This window comes from Meles meles, chromosome 17, assembly GCF_922984935.1.
Source record: "Meles meles chromosome 17, mMelMel3.1 paternal haplotype, whole genome shotgun sequence".
Classification (NCBI taxonomy): domain Eukaryota; kingdom Metazoa; phylum Chordata; class Mammalia; order Carnivora; family Mustelidae; genus Meles; species Meles meles.
This window is the reverse complement of record NC_060082.1, coordinates 60,508,426-60,528,847: the sequence shown is the minus strand read 5'-3', so window position 1 is coordinate 60,528,847 and position 20,422 is coordinate 60,508,426. Positions and strand designations below refer to the sequence as shown.

Genomic DNA, 20,422 nt, shown 5'->3' with positions numbered 1-20,422 from the left:
ACCTGCTCCAGGCTCTGGGCCAAGACCATCTGCCCTTGGGGAGTCCTGTCTATTCAGGAGGGGCCCACAAAGCCTCTTCTGCTCTCCCCAAGTATGAGGGGTCAGATGCTGTCCCACAGGGGAAGAGCCAGAGGAGGATTTCAAACACCCAACCTTCTTTTTCTTCAAGCAAAATAATTCCACTTCCTCCAATACCAATAAGGAACACAGTGCCAATTCTTTAAAATTTCCAGCCTCTCCAGGTGCATGGAGGTCATATAACAAGAGAAAGCACACAGGACTCTGTATGGCGGGCCCTGACCCTGTCACACAACAAGGATAACACTCTGTGCCCCTCAATGACACACAACCCTCTGGAGAGCAAACATTTCTTTTCTCACGATGCTTCTATTGGGTATACTATTCTAAATACAGAAGATTGTAGAAATGGGAGCAAGTTGCTAACCAAAATTTGTGACCTTGAATGTACCAAAAAAAAAAAAAAAAAAATCACTGATTAGATAGCAATCAATCCATGAAGAGGATGTGGGGCTCCCTGTTCTGTGTAGACCACAGAACTCCAAGGGTTTCTGTCCTTCTGCAGACAAGCCTAACTATATCAGCTTTTCAAGAGAGGACTGTGACTTAGGGAAAGCTCTGCCTCCTTCTTATCAAATGCTGGTTAGGCACCAAGCAAACCACACACATTGTTCAGATGAAATACCTTACCTTTCACAGTATTTTTAGCTGCAGGAAAGGTGCTGGAGATGGCCGATCTGTTGTGGAGTCACAAAGTATAAAAACTAGAGAAAAGGCAGCTGCAAGCTTAGCATTCAGATTCAGACACGTGCCAATCACATTTCAAGGAAACAGTATTCCCTACTAACAGCTTTGCTTGGCTGCATGTTTCTGCGCAGTGAATGTGCAGAGAGCCCCGGACTGCCTGTGTGGGAGGCTGGGGTCCGACTGCGAGGGGGCAGCAGCCTGCCCAAGCCAGAGCCCATCACACCAACTAACGTCTGGAAATGTATTCCTGCTCTGAACAGAGGATCGTAGGGACAGTTGCTGACAACACCCAAGAACCATGCTGCGAACATGAGACTCATCTGGAACAAGCAAGCAGGGATCAACTCCCCACCCCACATCAGAATCTGTGACCCAAGGAGGCTCATTTCCTTATAGCATTCAACAAATGTAACTACATGGCGTTAAAAGCTACTCAATCTCTAAGAAATCCTCTTTTCCTGTAAGAGGAAAGCAGAGGACCATTAACGGATAGAATGCAAGACGACACATTCCAAAATCTGTTCAATTAATTAACACCAGTGAGAACAATCTGGCATGTGACCGCAGCTGTTTGTCGGCAAGGAACACTTTGCCTGTCGAACTGCTGATTTGTTCTAAAAAGTAACTCCATTCTGTGTCCTAAAAGCCAGGTGGCGAGTGGGAAGGAGGCCGTCGCTAACTGAGGGTACCGTGGAGGGCTTCCGTGAACAAAACCATGCTTTAGCGGCTGCAGGGCCGCTCACCAGCAACACCACTTGAAGCTGAAAGATTACATTACATGTAATCATAGTCAGAGGTTTCACTGAATCTCCCTTGATCCGTCTCCTAAGGGGATCTAGGATGCTTCCAGGGACCATCCCTTTAAAGACCTGGCCCCATGTTCCCCAGCCCTCCCTCCAGCAGGGAGGGGCCACTGGCCTCAGCCCAGCCTACTGAGTGCTGTCATCTGCTCCCTCTGCAGGGGCCCACTTGGGAAGTCAGACAGATAGCCCCGACAGACACAGGCTGCTGCTGCTGGACTCAGGTTTCTGGGTTCAGATATCCGCACAACCACACGTTCCTAGGCCTCCATGGTAGGTGGATTCTGGGACCCACCTTGGAAGGGACTATAGTGTGTGAGCCTCCTGCTCAAAACAGACTCCTTATCCCTTCAAGACCCGGGGTCAGTGGGCGTGGACAGCATTCCCCACATCTAAAATGACATATTCTTTCAAGAACGGGATTGCTGGGGCGCCTGGATGGCTCACTGGGTTAAAGCCTCTGCCTTCAGCTCAGGTCATGATCTCAGGGTCCTGGGAGCAAGCCCCACATTGGGCTCTCTGCTCAGCAGAGAGCCTATTTCCCCCCCTCTCTCTGCCTGTCTCTCTGCCTACTTGTGATCTCTGTCAAATAAACAAATAAAATATTAAAAAAAAAAAACAAAAAAAGAACGGGATTGCTTTGAGTGATCAAACATTTTATATTACTGATCGAGAAGCTGGGACACCAGGTTCACATGATATTCTAGAAACCATGCTGGGTGACTTAAAACATCTTTCAACATTCCCATGTCATTTTATAAAGTTCTAGAAATGAAGCCACAGCGTGCCTGTTAATGACATATTCTCAGCCCGGTAAGTGCCTAGTGAGTGTGGAGTTAGTGGTAAGGCAGGCAAGGTGAGTCTTAAAGAGATTTGGACCTCATCAGCCAGGGCTTTGTTTTTGTTTTACAAGAGAGCACAAGTAGAGGGAGAAGCAGGCTCCAGCTGAGCAGAGAACCTGATACTGGGCTCCAACCCAGGACCCAGGGATCATGACGTAAGCCAAAGGCAGATGCTTAACCTACTGAGCCACCCAGGTACCCCTGGGCTTTGAAATCGAGTCTGTGGCAGCCAGGGCAACACCTACCACGGAACTTTAGATTTCACGGATTCAAGGTCATGGTTGTGGGAACTGCTCTGCTGTGTCCTTCCAGGTTCCTGCTCCCTGGCAGCCTTTTTAGGTTGCCCCCCTACCCCAGATTCGCACCCACTCTCCTCTGCGGGGTGTCCGTTGTACTGGGCCCAGCCTCAAGCTTCAGGCAGTGTGTCACAGGACAAAGAACACCACAGACTCAAACAGAAGCAAAACAAGGGCTCTTCAAAGCTATCTAACTCCAGGTGCCTTTCCCACCCGGACAGCTTCTCAGGCACTACAGGGGAAAGCCGAGGCTTGGGGACACCATCCAGCCTTGTGTCCCCTTTCCTAGAGGGCAAAGTGACCTGCCCCTTCCCTGGCAAAGAGTGGCAAAGTCGGGATGACACAGTCACCCCACCAGGCTCTCGTCCTCCTCAGCCCCCTTTCCCTGAGACTTAGCCTCACAGGTCTCTCCCACGTGAGGACTGGACTCTGACCTGTCTGAAGCAAACTGTGCTCACGGCTTTGCATTTGCAGAGCCTATTTCTGTGATGTCCAGGACCATGTACTGAGTGAACTTAAAAGAGTCCACAAATGCCAAAGCTCTATTTACCAAAGAAACAGTCTTGAAGAGGCTGAGGCCGAGACAGAGACACATTGGGGCCTTGCCCTCTTAATGCGTGCTGTGGACGTCATGTGGGGAGGGAGGCCAAAGCACAAAGTCCTGGGTATGGATGGCCGGCAGCACCATCTGTAAAGAGCTGGGACTCCTTCTGGCCGGGAAACTACCAGGCCCTCGCCATAACGTGTTTATTCCTTCACATTGTACATATTTACTGAATACCAATGCTGGGCCAGATACCCAGCCAGGAGCTGGGGCTAGCTGTGAATAGGAAACCAAGCCTTTTTTCTCAGGGTTACTGCATTCTCGTTGGACAAACAGTAAACAGAGAAATGAACAAATTAACCAGAAGAGTATCAACAAGTTGTCAATGTACGGAATCAAGGGGTGGGGGAGGCAGTACCCAATGGGCTGCACTGTTCTTTGGATTGGGAGGTGAAAGCAAGCTCTCTAGGGAAGTGACATTTAAACTGAGATCTGAGGGAGTAAGAGCTGTTGATGCAAATGTCGGAAAAAAGAGCATGGCAGGCAGAGACAGCTGTTAACACCCAAATCCCAAGGCACAGTGAGGCGTGGCATGTTCAAGGTGAGGCTGAATCCAGGCACGGTGGGGCAAGATGGAGCAGGAGCAGAGACTGGACAGACAGGGCTGTGGAAGTCAGCATGAGCCATTCTGGTTTTGAGTGCAGAGTTCGGGAGCCATGAGAGGGCTGTGGGCAGGGAAATGATGTGGTCTGATTGCAGTTAAGGTTATTACAATGATGAGGTCTGGCAAATGCTCTGGGGTGGAAAGGGCTCCTGGGCCCTTCCAACACCTCAATGGTGCTGCCTGCCTTTCAGACATGTGGGTCGCCACTGGCCACTCTGGGGCTAGTGGACACAGTGGCAAGGTCCTAGCCAATTGTTTTGCTCACACAAGTCCTAAGCTACTTGCCCCCAAATCTGTGGCATTTCCAACACAGTCTTCTTCTCTTACAGATTTTAAGATGTTAGCAATGACACGCAAGAGAGAATGGAAGGCCACTGTCCCACTGGGGATAGCAGTCCCACACATTCCCAGCTCACAGCTTGGCCAAGCTAGGGAGTCCTGCTCCTGGCTACTGCTGACACTAACTGGGGGACCTGGGAAGCTCATTGTCTCCCTGGGTTTCAGTCTCTTCCCTTAGATAATGGAAGTTAAGAGGTTCTTAACTTCTGGCCAGTCTAAAGAAAGCCAAGCGCACATATGCAAACGTGATCATATTTTGCATTTCAGGGTGTGTTCATGGTCCCTTGTTGTCAGGCTATGGGTTGAAAACTCTAGACCGGGATGGCTCCTAGTTTGCCTTTCAGCGGACGATCAGGTGACCGACCGCATCCGTGACTGGAGCCTTCCCTCCCGTGGATACTGGTTTTGTAACAGTACCTCCAGCTACGCTGCCTTTCACAAACAAGAGAGGGGAGAAGGAGGAAGGGATCTAAAGGAAAGAAAAGGAGAAAAAAAAAAGAACACAACAGGATCATGAGCCAAAAGATGTGTGACCTGAAGAAATCACACATGGCTTTCCATGTCCCTGAAACTCAATTCTATCCTCATCACTAAGCTCATAAAGACAGGTACAGAGCCCTCTGTTGGCACAAGAGTGTTTATAAGTTACATCTGATACCTTTCCTTCCTTTAAAGCCCAGTTATTTAGGATACGTATTGAACTGTGCACACATACCAGCATACGTGGAAGAATATTAAGTGGTACTTGAATGTACTGCGTTAATAGACATGTAATTTAATTTTATGTATCAAAAAACTACTAGCACACTAAATTATGTCTTCACAAATACTATTAAGACAAAGCTAAATTTAAAGTGAATTAAAAACTATTAAGTCAGAAGGAGACCAAAACGTGCATGATTCTGCAGGGGGCACGTGAGTCAGCGGTCAGCAAACAGGGAAGGGTCACTTTCAGAGTCCTTCCAGCTGATGAAGAAAGAAAGTACTAGAATAGTAAGGAAAGGCAAGATTGTCTACAGGTTAGTCTATAATTCTCAGGCTACAATTTTTCTTTATAAAATTTTTCCAACTCCCCAAAACTTTTCTCTTGCTACCTTTGAGACTTCCACGTGGAACTTCATATTCTTAAGTGGGATGACAAGAAATAAGTCACTGTGGAATTCGATCTTGAAAATATCCAATCAACAGAGTGGCTGCTGTTTTCTGTTATATTACAATGTTATCAAGTGCATGTCAGATGTACTTACATTTTTCAGGTGGCGTTATTGTAATAGTCTGAGCTGTAAATTCTTCATCAAAATATCTGGTATCTGTCTCAGATGTTACTTGAGGCTTAAAAGGAGGTACAAGCTGCAAGAAGAAAGAAAAAGCGTACTGTTAAGAGATTCCAGTTTAGGAAAATTCATTTCTAGGATAAAATTAAAGAGCAAATAATTAATAAAACAGTGCCAAAAATCCAGACCACTGAGTCACTGCATATGGGAGATGTGGCGTTTGGCTTTCCAGTCAACAGTCTGAGCGCAGAACAGGAGGTACTTGGTTGTTCTGTGCAAAATCTGACGATTATGTGAAACAGAACAAACCAGAGAGTAGGGTGCAAAGAGGATACTGAAAAGTCCCAATTTCCCCACCAATCACAAACATAACCAAACCATATGGATGCAAACCTTAGTGACAAAACGCAGGCCCTCCCCGGAGCCATGAAAACACGACTTGTCTCCTGGTCTCTTCCTTGCACCTGGTCCAACAGCTTATTAGTAAGAACACAACTTAATGATACTGTTACTCCCCAGGTCCTATCCTTGGCAAAGAAATACATCTGCTTACTTGAGATGGGCATGAACACCCGCCCCTGTTCTGGGTCAGGGGTCTAGGGAGCCCCTGAAGTTAAATGTGAACGTTTCGCCCCTTGGTTGCTTCCGATCCCGAGAGGGGAACCAGGACCCAAAAGAGAGAGGGACTGCTCTAGGACTGATGGGGCTGAACGCCTCAGAGATGCAGCAGGCACAGTGCAGGGCAAGTCTGGGGCTGCTGAAGGTCCCAGAAGCCCGAGCCTCTGGGACCTCTGCTGGCAAGGATGAGCAGGAGCGGGGTGGGACTCCTGCTCCTCATGGCTCCGGCCTCACAGGAGAACACGACAGGCCCTCTCCCAGGGCCTGGAGTCTCAGTACTCACTCTCATGGGTACCCTGAACAACAGGAGATGCTGCTTTTAGAGAAAATTCCCAAGTAGACAGAAATACAGAGAGACGAGTGACAGAAATAAAGGATGTTTTATAAAAATTTCACAGAAACAAACACACACAACTGGCTTTAGCTCAATGCGTTTTTCCACTCTTGTCACCAAATTCACGTTAAATCATAAGGCAAAAATCTTTACATTACTCTCTAGGCAAAGTTTTCAAAAACCAAGGGGTGGGCAAAATGAAAAGCATGTTTTTGGAATAAGGGACCCCACACTTCTGTTTATGCCACGTGTCACAGCATTTTGAAAAATTTTATTTGACAGTGACTGCGCACGGGCAGGCGGAGGGGGAGAGAGAAGCAGACTCCCTGCTGAGCGGGAAGACCCACGCGGGCCTCGATCCCACGATCCTGAGATCATGACCCGAGCCGAAGGCAGCCGCTTAACCGCCTGAGCCGCCCAGGTGCCCACTAACAGAGCATTTTTAATCCCTTTGCTTCCTACCACTCTTTCTGTCTGTCCCAGGACGCAGCTAGTCTAAGGTCTCCGTCATGAGCACTTTTTTGGGGCGGACCCTAGTTCAGGCGCCCCTGTGACGGGGGGGGGGGGGGTGGTTCTCCTCCCGCACCCCCAGCCTCCGCGGGCCGAGCTCCTCGGTCGGGTGGGCCCTGCTCTGGGACGCTGCCCGGGCCGTGCCAACACGCGCTCGGCGGCCGGAGAGCGCCCCTCCTCCACGCAGACACGAGGCCGGCCTTTCCGGGGCGCCGCACACCCCAGCAACAAAGGTCACCGGGACCAGACAACCGGCCCTTTCCAAAGTCTTTGGAAACCGAGGGGTCACGGCCTCTGCCTGCAGGAGACTGGAGGCTGCGCCTCGGGTTGGCGTCACCAGTCTACAAACGCCCCCCAGAACGGTTCTTCCTCATCCCTCCCATCGGAACTTCACCACAAAGAAAGGCTTTTTGGCAGAAGTTGGCTTCGGGGCGCGCTCACCGCTGCCCACCCTGCCCAGCTGCTGCCTTCTGAGGCAAGTTCGGCCACCTGCCTGCGCGGTCCGGGAAAGCTGCTCTCCTCTCAGGTGGCGCCAGCGCGGCCCCTTGAAACGCCACCGAAATGGGCAGATCTTACAAGATCCTCCAAAGGTGCCCGAGCCAGCCTCCGCTCAGAAGGCTTCTGGCCGCGATCCTGGCCGCCTCCTCTCGTCACGCGGCTTTCTCGTGCTTCACACGCCTCTCAACAGCTGACTCTACGCAGCTACGCATGCGCGCGCACGTGCGCAAGATATACGTGCGTCCATCTCCGGCCGCCGCCATGACACCTTCTCCTAACGACACGTCAGCTCCGTGACGGCGAGGGTGTTTTAAGACCAGTTTTATTGAGGTACGGCTGACAGGCAATAAGCCGTCCGTGTTACAGTTTGACGGGCTTTGACTTACATACAGAACCACGAAACCGTCACCCAAATCAACATGGTGAAGGGTCTGTTTCCTCATGAGCCTGTTGGGCCCTGCTCCCTCCTCGGCCCTGGCAGGCAACCACCAGCGTGCTTTCTGCCACGATGCCTTTGTTTGTATTTTCCGGGCTTTTATGTAAACAGAGCCCTATAGCAGGTATCCTTTGTCTGACTTTTTGGCATTAGCATGATTATTTTGACGACCATCCCTGTCACTTCCCATGTCACCAGCCCCCCGCCCCCCCCACCCCCGATGCTGCTGGGTAACACTCCACACAGGTGTGCCCGCACCCATCTGTCTGTGACCTGTCATCGGACACCGGGGTTGCTTCTGGTTTGCGGCTATTGCAAATCTGCTCGGACTCCTGGGGGTCCGAGTCTTGTAGACATGAGATTTTATTTATTTTGGGCAAATACCGAAGACCTGAATGGCTGGGTCGTACGCTAGACGTACACTTAACTGTTCAAGAACCTGCCAGACTGTCCCAAAGCAGTCGCTTCATTTTACATGACTACCCCCCAGGGACGACAGTTCCAGTCGCTCCCGGTTCTTGCCCGCACGGGTTTGGTGGGTCTTTTCAACAGCAGGCATTCCAGTGTGTGGTGGTGTTTCGCTGTGGGCTTAATTTATACTTCTGGTGAGGTTACGTGCTCTTTGGGGAAGGGTCTGTTCAAACACTTGCCCCGCCCCTTCCTGGTCCACAAGTTCCGAGAGTTCTTTCCATAATCCGCGTGCAGGTCTTTAATAGGATCTGTGATCTGTAACTGTTCTTCCTGTTCGTGACTTTTCCTTTCATTTCTTAACAGGGCCTTCTAAAGAACACACATACCTAATTACGCTATCATCTGATTTATCAATGTTTCTTTATGGGTCATGCACTGCCCTCATCTATGGAATCTGCATAACCTAACACCACAAAGATTTTCTCCTAGAAAGCTCTACACTTAGGACTATGTTTTGAGTTAATTTTGTATGTGCTGCAAATTTTTAAAAAAATATGGATGTCCAGTTGTTTCATCAGAATTTGAACTGAACTATCTTTGCATGTCTCTTTTAAGTCGCTTAACCATATACGTGTGGGTCTAGATTTCTAGGTTATCTATGGACAAATAAAAAATGTTACCTGTGCGGGGGCACCTGGGAGACTGACTCAGTCTGTTGTGTCCAGTTCTTGATTTTGGCTCAGTTCATGATCTCAGGGTCCTGCGATTGAGCCCTACATAGGGCTCTGCACTCAGCAGGGAGTCTGCTTGAGATTCTCACTCTGCCTTCGCCCCTCCCCCACCGACACATACCCTCTAAATCAACTAAATCTTAAAAAAAAAAAAAAAAGATGTTATCTGTCTATAACAAACTGTCCTGATTACTGTAACTTACTAAGTCTTGAAGCTGTAGTAGTGTAGGCTCTCCAACTTTGTTTTCTGTCAAAGGTGTTATGGCTACCCTAAGTCCTCAGCATTCCATATGAATTCTAGAATCAACCTAACAATTTCTACAAAATAGCCAGCTAGGCTAATCTTGATTAGGATTGTGTTGAATTTATGTATCCATTTTGAGAGAAATATCATCCTAAAAATACTGAGTCTTCTAAACCATGAACATATTAGACCTCTCCATTGCTTGAGGTTGTCTTTAATTTCTCTACAGTATTTTTTAGTTTACAGCATGAAGGGCTTTCACATCTTTTGTCAAAAGTATCCCTAAGGGGCACCTGAGTGGCTCAGTGGGTTAAAGCCTCTGCCTTCAGCTCAGGTCATGATCCCAGGATCCTGGGATCCAGCCCGCTTCATGCTCTCTGCTCAGCGGGGAGCCTACTTCCTCCTCTCTCTCTGCCTGCTTCTCTGCCTACTTGTGATCTCCATCTGTCAAATAAATAAATAAAAAATCTTAAAAAAAAAAAAAGTATCCCTAAGTACTTCATACTTCTGTTGCTATAAGTAATAGTCTTATTAGTTTCCATTTATTTTTATATTGTGCAGTCTTTTGTATATTTACCCTGTGAATATGGGTTAAACATTTATAGTTTTTTTTTTTTGTAGATTCCAGCTGATTTTCTATATAGGTAATCATATTGTTCATGAATAAGACAGATTTACTTCTTTCTTTACAATCTGAATGCATTTAATTTCTTTTTCTTGCCTTACTGCACTGGCCAGACCCTCCAGTACAATGTTGAACAGAGTGAACATCTTCACCTTGTAAAATCACTCAGACTGTCTCCAGTAGGATATTAGCGGTAAGTTTTCCCTAGATGTCCTTTATCAGAGTGGAGAAGTTTCTCATTCATAGATTACTGGGAGTATTTTAGTCTGCTCTTTATTTAAATCAGACGGATATTGAATTTTCTTGAATGCTTTTTTTTCTGCATCCAATGAAATAACCATGTGTATTTATTTCTTAGTTATTATCAATATGGTAAATTATAATGATTTTTAAATATTAAACCAACTTTGTATTTCTAGAATAAACCCCACTTGGTAATGATGTGCTATTCTTGTATTTATTGTTGGATTTGATTTGATAAAATTATGTGAAGTATTTTTACACATATATTAATTGAGGAAATTGGTCTATAATTTTCTTTTCTTGTATTATCTTTGCCTGCTTTTGGTATCAGGTTAAGCTAGCCTCATAGAATGAACTGGGAAATACTGCCTTTTTCTTCAGTTCTCTGGAACTTAAATGTTTGAAAATTTATTGGTGAAGGAATATGGGTTGGGAGTGTTCTTTGCGAGAAGTATTTTTTAACTACAAATATAATTTCTTTAACACATAATAGGCTATCCATGATATCTATTTCCTCATGGTAATTTGCATATTTCAAGGGATTTGTCCATTTCAGTAAAATTGTTGATTTTATGGACATGAAGATTATCATGCTATTTCATATTATCCATTTAATACCCATAAAATCTGTAGCAAAGTCACCCCCTCTCATTCATGGTATTAATAACTTATCTTTTCTCTTCACTTTGGTTAGAAATTTATCAATTTGGGGGCGCCTGGGTGGCTCAGTGGGTTAAGGCCTCTGCCTTCAGCTCAGGTCATGATCTCAGGGTCCTGGGATCGAGCCCTGCATCGGGCTCTCTGCTCAGCAGGGACCCTGCTTCCCTTCCTCTCTCTCTGGCTGCCTCTCTGCCTACCTGTGATCTCTGTCTGTCAAATAAATTAAATTAAAAAACTTAAAAAAAAAAGAAATTTATCAATTTGTTAATCTTCTCAAAGAACCACCTTTCTTTTCATCAATTTTCTCTATTTTTTTTTTTTGTTTCACCAACTGCTGCCCCCATCTTTATTAATTCCTTTCTTCTGCTTACATTGAGTTAAATTCATTCTTCTTTTTCTAGTTTCTCAAAATGGAACATAAGGTCATTGATCTCAGACCTTTCTTCTTTCTGAGTATCGTCCTTTAGTACTACTCTTTGAAGTATTAGCTGTAGCCCACAGCAAAACATGTTTTCATTTTTAGTCAGTTCAAAATACTACTTTCCCTTCTTTTTCGACCCATTGATTATTTAAAATTGCACTTAGTTTCCAATTACTTGAGGATTTTCCATATATCTTTATTTTGATTTCCAATTTTATTCCCGTTTCATTCAAAGAGACCATGCTTCAAATTATTTGAATCCTTTAAAATCTATAGAGTTGTTTTGCTTAAAATATGGTATACCGGGGCAAATGTTCTGTGTGATCTTGAGAAGAAGAAATGTTCTTCTGTTGTCGGGTGATGTTCTATAAATGTCAATTAGATTAAACAGGTTGATGGTATTGCTAGTGTCTTCTATAACCTTACTGACTTTCTCTCTGGTTCTTCTATCAATTATTTAGAGATAGGTAATTGCTATGTCAAACTATAATGTGTATTTGTCTTTTTTCTTGCGGTCCTAGTAATTTTTGTTTTATGTACTTTAAGATTTGTTATTAGATGCAAAAATAATTAAGATTTTTACATCCTCTTGATGAATTGATCCCTTTACTATTATGAATTGATCTGCCTTACTAACCCTGGTGCTATTACTTGCTTTGAAATCTTCATATGATACTAATATAGCCAGCCACTCTAGTGTTCTTTTGAAATAGTGTGAGCATGGTATACCATTTTTCCATCCTTTTATTTTTATCTATTTATAATTTGCATTTAAAGTGGGTTTCTTATAGGCAGCATATAGGTTGATTCTTGCTTTTTTTCAATCTGACAATCTTTAATTTTTTTTTTAATATTTTATTTATTGAGAAAGTGATAGTGTGAGCAAGGAGAAGGGCAGAAAGAGAGAATCTCAAGCAAGCATGGAGCTTAATGCAGGGCTTGATCCCGTGACCCAGAGATTATGACCTAAGATGAAATCAAGAGTCAGAGGTCCAACCAACTGAGCCACCCAGGCACCTCTGATCTGACAATCTCTTTTAAGGGCAGTATTGAGATAATTTGCTCTCAATGTGATTACTAATATGGCTGAGATGAAACAAGCTTCACACTTGTCTCACCTGGGACTTTGTTTTGCATCAACACTATACCCCTGATTCCTAAAACAGTGCCTGCCACTGAATGAATCATTATTCAATCTTGGTGCTCAAGTGAGATGTCAGAGAGCATGGAGTCTACCCTTTTAGAAACGAGGAGACTGAAGCTAAAGTTGGTAAAGTGACTTGCTGAAGATGATATAAGGAGCAATGGAAGCAGCAAACCCTCTGTCTCCGGATCCCAAGCTCTCCCTACTGTGGTGCCTGCAAAGACAGCATAAAAATGCTTTTTGCTTTTGACTGCTTCTCCAGATATTAGTCATGGTCAAGCCATGCATGCTGGGGGCATATTTCCTCCCTTCAATTCACACACGGAAGCAGAACACAACACAGTCAAGTATGAACATCCACACAGGGAAGCAAGAACCCAATTTCTGTACATAGGGAAAGGTGTGAGAGAGAATGTGCAAAGAACAGCCACAGACCCCAACAGACGTGCTACCACACACTTCCTAGGTATGCCCAGCTGCGGGTTTCCTCTGACTCCCAGAGTATATATTCACTTTAAACAACTGGTCACATTTCAAATATTTCATTCTTATGGGCTGCACTGTGCCCCCTCCTCCCAATCCATATGTTGGGAGTCCTAACCCCCAAGGACTGTGCTGGGAGACAGGGTCTTCAAAGAGGCGATTACATTAGAATAAAGTGTTAGTGTGGGCCTTAGTCCAACCTAACAGATGTCCTTGTAAGAGGAAATGTGGACACAGAGGGACTCCAGACGCACACACGTGGAGGAAAGATCATGTGAGGAGGAACAGATAAGGCAGCCATCTACAAGCCAAGGAAAGAGGCTTCAGAAAAAACCAACCCTTCCAATATCTTGATCTTGAACATCCAGCTCCCAGAACCATGGGAAAACAAATTTCTGTGAAGTCACCCAGGCTGTGGCACTCAGTTATGGCAGTCCTAGCAGACTAACACATTAATTTTCTATTTCGCCTTTAAACCAGTATCATCTTAATTTTCCCTCCCCTGCTCTGGACACATATCTCAAAACACTCCTGTATCAACTGACACACCGCAGACTCTTGTTGAGGAATGCGGATGTACTGGCTGAGGCAGAAGCAGCCAAGTATAAATCTCAGCTACCTTTAGATGTTAACTCAAAGAATGTCATCAACTGCAAATCTGAAATATTTTCCCAACAGATGCTTTAAACCTCCAAAGTATCTGTCTCTGAGAGCTCACTGGTTTTCAGGAAATGTCGCTCCGGACGACGTAAACAGGAAGATCACAGTGCCGGCTGGAGGGCTGCGCTTCCAGTTTACCGACAAGGCTTTATCAGAGCTGTGTTTCCTGGTGCAGCCTCAAGACCACAGGGTGGTGGCAAGCCAGCAGCCCCTGAAACCCTCCCACACTGACCCTCTCCTGGCTTTTACATGGTACCAAGCCACTCTATCATTTGCCATCTTTCTAAAGCACTATGTTTCTTTCCTGTAAGTGAGAGAACAGAAAACATGCCCCTGAACTTGTTAGGGTTAAGTTGCAGTCCCTACTCCTGGTATGTGGCTGGAGGGACAGCAGGGGAGTATGGACACCAAGGCCGCTGAGGGTCAGTCTCCCCGACCCTCCTCAGCAACAAATCAATGGCTACCTCCCGGTCTCTATGTTCTTTCTTCTGTTTTCAGGGTTGGCGCTCTAGAAATAGACAGCAGGGCTTGAAAACTGCAGGGGAAGCTCATACAGACCAGTGACTATAGAACCTCAACCATTACCCTATTTGAATACTATGTCCACCACCCTGATAAGGATCAAAAAGCCTGGGAACACAGACACTGGCAATAAAAACTGCCACCACTAATCAAGGCTTAGATTTACCACAGACAATATTCTAATGCTGTAATTCTACCTCTTTAAAACCATTCAAGAGAGTAACTAAGCTTAGGTAGGGATTCTAGTTTATTTAATCTCTGTTCTCCTGAAAAACTGTTTTTGTTTTTGTGGTTTTTGAGAGAGAGAGAGAGACCACACAAGTGGGAGGTAGGGTTATAGCGGAAGAGGGAGAGAGAATCTCAAGCAGGCTCCATGCCCAGCACAGAGCCTGGCAAGTGAGACTCGATGTCACGATCCCGAAACCATGACCTGGGCTGAAATCAAGAGTCAGATGCTCAACTGACTAAGCCACCCAGGTGCCCCTCCTGAAAAACTGGTTTTATGCTTTGTGTGTATATGTATTATACACACACACACACGAAAAGTGGGAATATGGAAAGAAGATTTATTTCTAGCAAAACTAATAAGCCTATAGCAAACATTGCTTAATTATATTATCTGTTAAGATTTATAATACCAATTAAGATTTCTTGATAGGTGCCCAGAAACTCAAACACCTATCCTTCATTTTCACAAAACCACACAATAGTAATTCATGTCCATAATGTTGACCTTGATCTATTTAAAAAAATGCACCAAGGTTCCCAGGGTATATATCACACTAATATACAAATATTATATCGTAACTTGAGTGCAGCAAAGTGAGTATTTCAGCTATAACAAACATTAACTGTTTGATTAATACATCTGTTTTCCCTGCTGGAACTTTGAAGGGCTTTTTAACATACAGTATGCATGGTCTGTACTGCTCAGAAAGTGATCCCCAGAAATGTGAACTCATACTTTCTTTTCCTTGATCAATTTCCTCATTTAAAAAAAGAGCTTCACAAACATTCCACTGGCTGTGGGTCTGTGGACAGGTGATGCTGCTCACAAACATTCACAGGCACGTTACATCATTGGAGGACTCAGTTATACTTGGAGAATAGTTGCTTATGGAGGTAAAACAACTCTTGTTAGTAAACAGAGCCCTCTCTGAAAGGCAGGGGATGGTAGTAAAAAGACTTTGCTGCTATGGAGGTGAGGATGGGCAAGCTGCATCCATTATGGGCCCCAGGATTTCACCAAGAACTTGCTGGAACAGTGCACTCTTCATCCCCCTCCAGCTGATCGCACTGGCCCAGCCCCCCATCAGCAACGTGGCAGCCAGTAATCACTATCTCTGATTACAAATGTTCATGAACATGGGCAAAAGTTAAAGGAGTATGTAAATTGGGGAGAAATGGTATAAGATGAAGAAAACGTGGGACCTATTTCAACAGATAAAAACCAAACCAACCAAACAAACAAAAACCTTATAAAATGTGGGTAGGATCCCAGGGAGTCACGTTAAAGTCTATTAAACCTCCAATACAGAAAAAGATGGGTATTAATAATAATGCTCCCAACCAAGATTTATATTTTTACAGAGAAATCCATATTATATTTCCATGAAGATGACCTTCATGGAATGAAGATGTCCTTCAAGATGTCCTTTCCCCGTGCCCACCAAATCACCAAGACAGCCACTCTCTCATTATCACACCAGACCAACCCCTACAGAGGATCCAGTGATCCAAGAGCCTCTGGGTTTGGGGAGAAGATTTTGATGGGAAAGGAAGAAGGAAAGTAGAGGATTTTAAAAGCAGAGCAGGAGAATGTGGAGGTTCAGTTTGAGGGCAGAGAGGCAGAGAGCAATTTCTGTGAGAGGAGAGGGAGCTACTGACAGAAAGAATCTGGGTTGTTCACGGATCTACAGAATACACTGTGTTAGTTCAGGGATCTACGGCAACTAACGAGAATCAGGTGAAGAATCCCAAAGGCGGAGCTCAGTTGTGCAGGCCCCCAACAAGGGTAAAAGTAGGGAGAAGAGGCACAAGAGGTTCTAAATGCACAAGCACTTTTCTGAAATGGACTATGCATCCAGGGACCCCTGCATGCATACATGGGCCAGCCAGCCAGAGAATCGGAAGATGGGAAGCTAGAACAAGCAGCACTACCTGTTAGCTGGGCACCTCTCAGTTCAAGAGGGCTTAAATGATCCAACATACTCAACTCCTTATGAAGAACAAAGAAGTAGGTGTTTGAGTACCTCTTCTTTTCATTGCATTTTTAACTGAATTATAAAAATATTTGCATTGAAAAGAATCTTGTAGACCTAATCCAATCCCCTTATTTTAAAATAAAAAAAAATGGAGGCCCCAAGTTTTCATACTAGTCAGTTATCCAAAAGCATAATACAAATAAAATTCTAATTACTTTTTTACAAAAGATTTTTATTTGAGTGAGAGACAGCACAAGATGGGGGAGGGGCAAAGGCAGAGGTTAGTGAAGCAGGCTCCCTGGTGAGCAGGGAGCCCTGCTGGGGCTTGATCCCAGGGCCCTGTGATCAAGACATGACCCAAAAGCAGATTCTTAACCGACTGAGCCACCTAGGTGCCCCAGTGCTATTTTATTATTGAATCTTCATTCACTGGGTAGAAGAGACACTTCCTACATTCCAGGGCTGTTTTCAGAGCTAGGTAAGCACATGTGTGTGGAAGCACCTTGCATACGCTCTGAAACACTTTATTGAAAATATTAGTAATAACCGTATTTTCACTGATGAGAATCTACTAAGTGCCAGGCACTTTACACACCGTCTCTAATTCTCCAAATAGTCCTGGGAAGTAGTAGAATACTGGAAATGAAACAAGCTTAGAAGAATTTGCCTCGGATCCTGCTCAGATTTCAACCTAGACTTTTTTTTTTTTTTTTTTAATTCAGAGTCATCATTCTCGTAGCCCCATCTCAATGGTAACAACAGAACTGTCAATAGTAGTGACTGTTCCTGTTGGTAACAGAATTGGGCTCCCAGCATCTAGTCTGAGTGGTGGTGCCATCACTGAGTGATGTAACATACGCTGCATGCATTTTCTATTAAAACATGATTTTTGATGAAAGGCATCTATTATACACGCACAGACTTGCATCTGTGTCCACCCATGAAGCCTGGGGTTAGGAAGAGAGTTCCAGAAAGAAGGAATGTGTCCTGGAGACCTAGGCAGCAGCTGTGTGGTCTGAAGACTCACTCTGTCCCCAAGGGGCTAATTCAACCATGAGGTTGCACAGAAATGCAAATAGTCTGCTTATTTATGTCTCCTCTGCCAACTGTGAGCAACTTGAGGACAGGGATCTTCCCTTTAGATGTTCAGCAGGCTCCTAACACTTGGTACTAAGTAGATGAACAGCAAATGGTAGGTAAAAACTGTAAAATATTCATATGAGGTCCTTTGGTCTTGCTGAGGTCTACTCAAAAGGCAATGCAAATTACACATTTTCTGGGAGAGTCTCAGTTTGTTAGTAAGAGCTGGGCCAAGCAGGGAAGGGAAGAGCCTGCAGTTATCTCCTGGAGGTACACAGGACTAACCATACATTCACTGCTAATTTGCAGAATTCAAATAAGCTCTTCTATCTACACAGACTCTTTGGAATGCTGCACAAATGTGAATTTGTGGGATACTTCTTTGCAGGAATAAAAAATGTTCCTGTGTCACTAGAAGTAAGGCTGTGTCTGACATGCAATAATGAATAATTAAAAATAGATACTAAGTTTTGCTTCTGTTAATGGCCAAGAAGCTCCTTTTGGATCAACCCTCCTGTAGATAATTATAAACACTGGAAAAAAATCCAAAGGTTCTGGGAAGCAACTAGAAACAGCTTTGTACCAGAAGGGAGTTGGACACTAGGAAGAAGAGACTGGAACTGGATGAATTCCCCACGTTTGGGGCTCCTAACTCCAGTCTCTACCATGCAGAGTTAAAATATGGATGAGAGGGGCGCCTGGGTGGCTCAGTGGGTTAAGCCTCTGCCTTCAGCTCAGGTCATGTTCTCAGGGTCCTGGGATCCAGCCCAGCATCGGGCTCTCTGCTCAGTGGGGAGCCTGCTTCCCCCTCTCTCTCTGCCTTTCTCTCTGCTTGTGATCCCTCTCTCTCTGTTAAATAAATAAATAAAATATTTAAAAAAAATTTTTGGACGAGAAATCCACAGTCTTACATCATGAAGAACCAGAGGCCAGGATTTGGGATAAGCACAGCAGCTTAAAGTAGGAAGAAGAGGGGAACCCCACATTCTGAATACAGTCTGCCCAAATCTCTGGCTGACTCCTGAACCAGGCTTGCACAGGGCAGATTCCAAGCTCCCTAGGGAAGTCTAAATAAACCGACCTAAAATTTTAAATTACGCTCACTGGGGAGGGCACAGAGGTTGCTGTTTGAGTTCCGCCATGATAAACTGCCCACCAATACAAAACAAAACAAAATACCAATATTGTTTGTTGTAATCTAATAAAATTCAGAGGCCGTACTCTGAATTCTAGAGTAGAATTAAGTACCTCTTCTTTTCGATTCATTTTTAACAGTGAAAAGAATTTCACAGGTAGGGACATGTGGAGCTTGGTGTCCATTGGGCGGGAGGTGGGGAGGATGTTTGTAAAGCAGGGAGAAAAACAACGTGAAACTCAGAAGCATGAACTGGAGCCCACAGGACAGACCTAAGCCCGCGTCACTTCTTACTGCCTCGGACATCGATGGTGTGGCTCCGCCTCACAAGCTGGGAACATGCATCCTGCGGCTGAATACACAGGCCGCTGGCAGAGGGGAGAGCTACCCAGGCTGACAGGGAGCTGGAAGCAGACAGGCCTGACCACTGCCTCAGGCTCTTGAGCTATCCTGGGAGAATGTCGCAGAATTCTGGAAAATGTAGCTCAGCCTAGTCAGAGGGATTTATTCTAAAGCCATCACAGAAACCTAAAGATCTCGGAAGCAGCCAGTGAAACAGGCCTCATAATTTACAAGGGAACACATAACTGAGTACGCACTCACTAAACTCACGATTTTACACTCGGAGAAAATCTCCTTCAAGAATGAAGGCAAAATAAAGGTGCCATCAGATAAAAGAATTCAAGTTCCCTGCCAGGCAACATGCACTATACCAAATGAGGGAAGTTCCTGGGGCTGAAGGGGAATGTACCAGAAAGGAACCTGGTCTCTAAGAAGGAGTGAAAAGATGGGAGCGCTCGCTCTGCTCCGGACAGCAGCAACAGTGACCGGTGACCTTACAAAAACACCCGCTCCCATGGACAATTGACAGGGTGAACCGAAGCTCAGCAAAACAACTTTTTTTTTTTCTTAATTAAAAAAAAAAAAAGAATGAAGATTATTTGAAAGGGTAAACATGGAAAAAATAATACTAGAAGTTCTAACTTGGCATCTGGACAGAGGTGAAGGTTGATGTTCAAATAGAACACAGTAGTTTAAGGAAGGAACCAAAGACTTTAAGACAGCAAAGTGTGGAAGATCCCCATCGGCCCCTTTGCCACGAGACATTATTTCATTTAGGTCTCTCTCTGCAATTCCCACTGCAAACTATGATAAAATCACTCATTTAAACAGCTGCCATTTCGCTGAAATGAATTATCAAACAAGTGACCAAAGTAAACTATGAAGTACCTAAATCCCTCTCTAAAATCAAGTTTTCTCTTCTCTTCTGAAGGAAACCTCTGGAAAATAAGTATGAATGTGATAAGCAGAAGGTAGATCAAAATGAGGTAAAATCTTAATAAGATCAGAATGAGCCAAAGATTCCAAATCAATCTTCCCTAAAAGCCTCTTTCTTGGTCCTCACTGTTTTGCAATATTATTTTTTGCTTATGAAGAATAAAGCTTCAGCAGTCTGCATAAACTTCTGGAATCTCCTGCCTCAGCTGGGCCCACACCTACTGGCTGGCACCGCTGCCCTGTCCCCAGTGCGGGTTCCCTCGAGTGCTCGTGAGGCCCCCTCCTCACGTGGCTCATGTAGACCTCACACATTCTTCTCATTCTATGGAGGCAGGACTCCTGCCGTAAAGTGGGGCCTTCAGGCAGGAACTACTCTGGCTTCCCGACCAAATATTTATAAAAACATTTGGTTCAGTGGGCATTCCCATTTCTTTCCCGTCAATGACACGATGACAGTGCCCCACCTCTTCCACAAAGACTAATCCCGTTGGCTTGCCTTCACAGGTCTTGCTTTTTCCGTATGTCTTACTTTCCCCCCATATTTATCATCATCTCACGTCTTACAATCTCTGTATTGTACATCTTACTATCTGTATATAACCTTACTTTTTTCCTATATATCTCCACGTCCAGAGCCCTGATTGGATTTCCCCCCAGTACA

The 20,422-nt window shown here is 44.9% G+C and overlaps 1 protein-coding gene across 6 annotated transcripts in view; it reads right to left on the bottom strand.

The window, feature by feature from the left end:
• AKT3 (AKT serine/threonine kinase 3) overlaps positions 1-20,422 on the bottom strand; it is a 302,525-nt gene that overhangs the window by 4,444 nt on the left and 277,659 nt on the right. For all 6 annotated transcript variants that reach the window (XM_045982270.1, XM_045982267.1, XM_045982269.1 and 3 more), the window contains one exon: positions 5,498-5,600. In XM_045982270.1, coding sequence (XP_045838226.1) covers positions 5,498-5,600 — 103 coding nt within the window. The remainder of the gene's footprint in view (positions 1-5,497; positions 5,601-20,422) is intronic.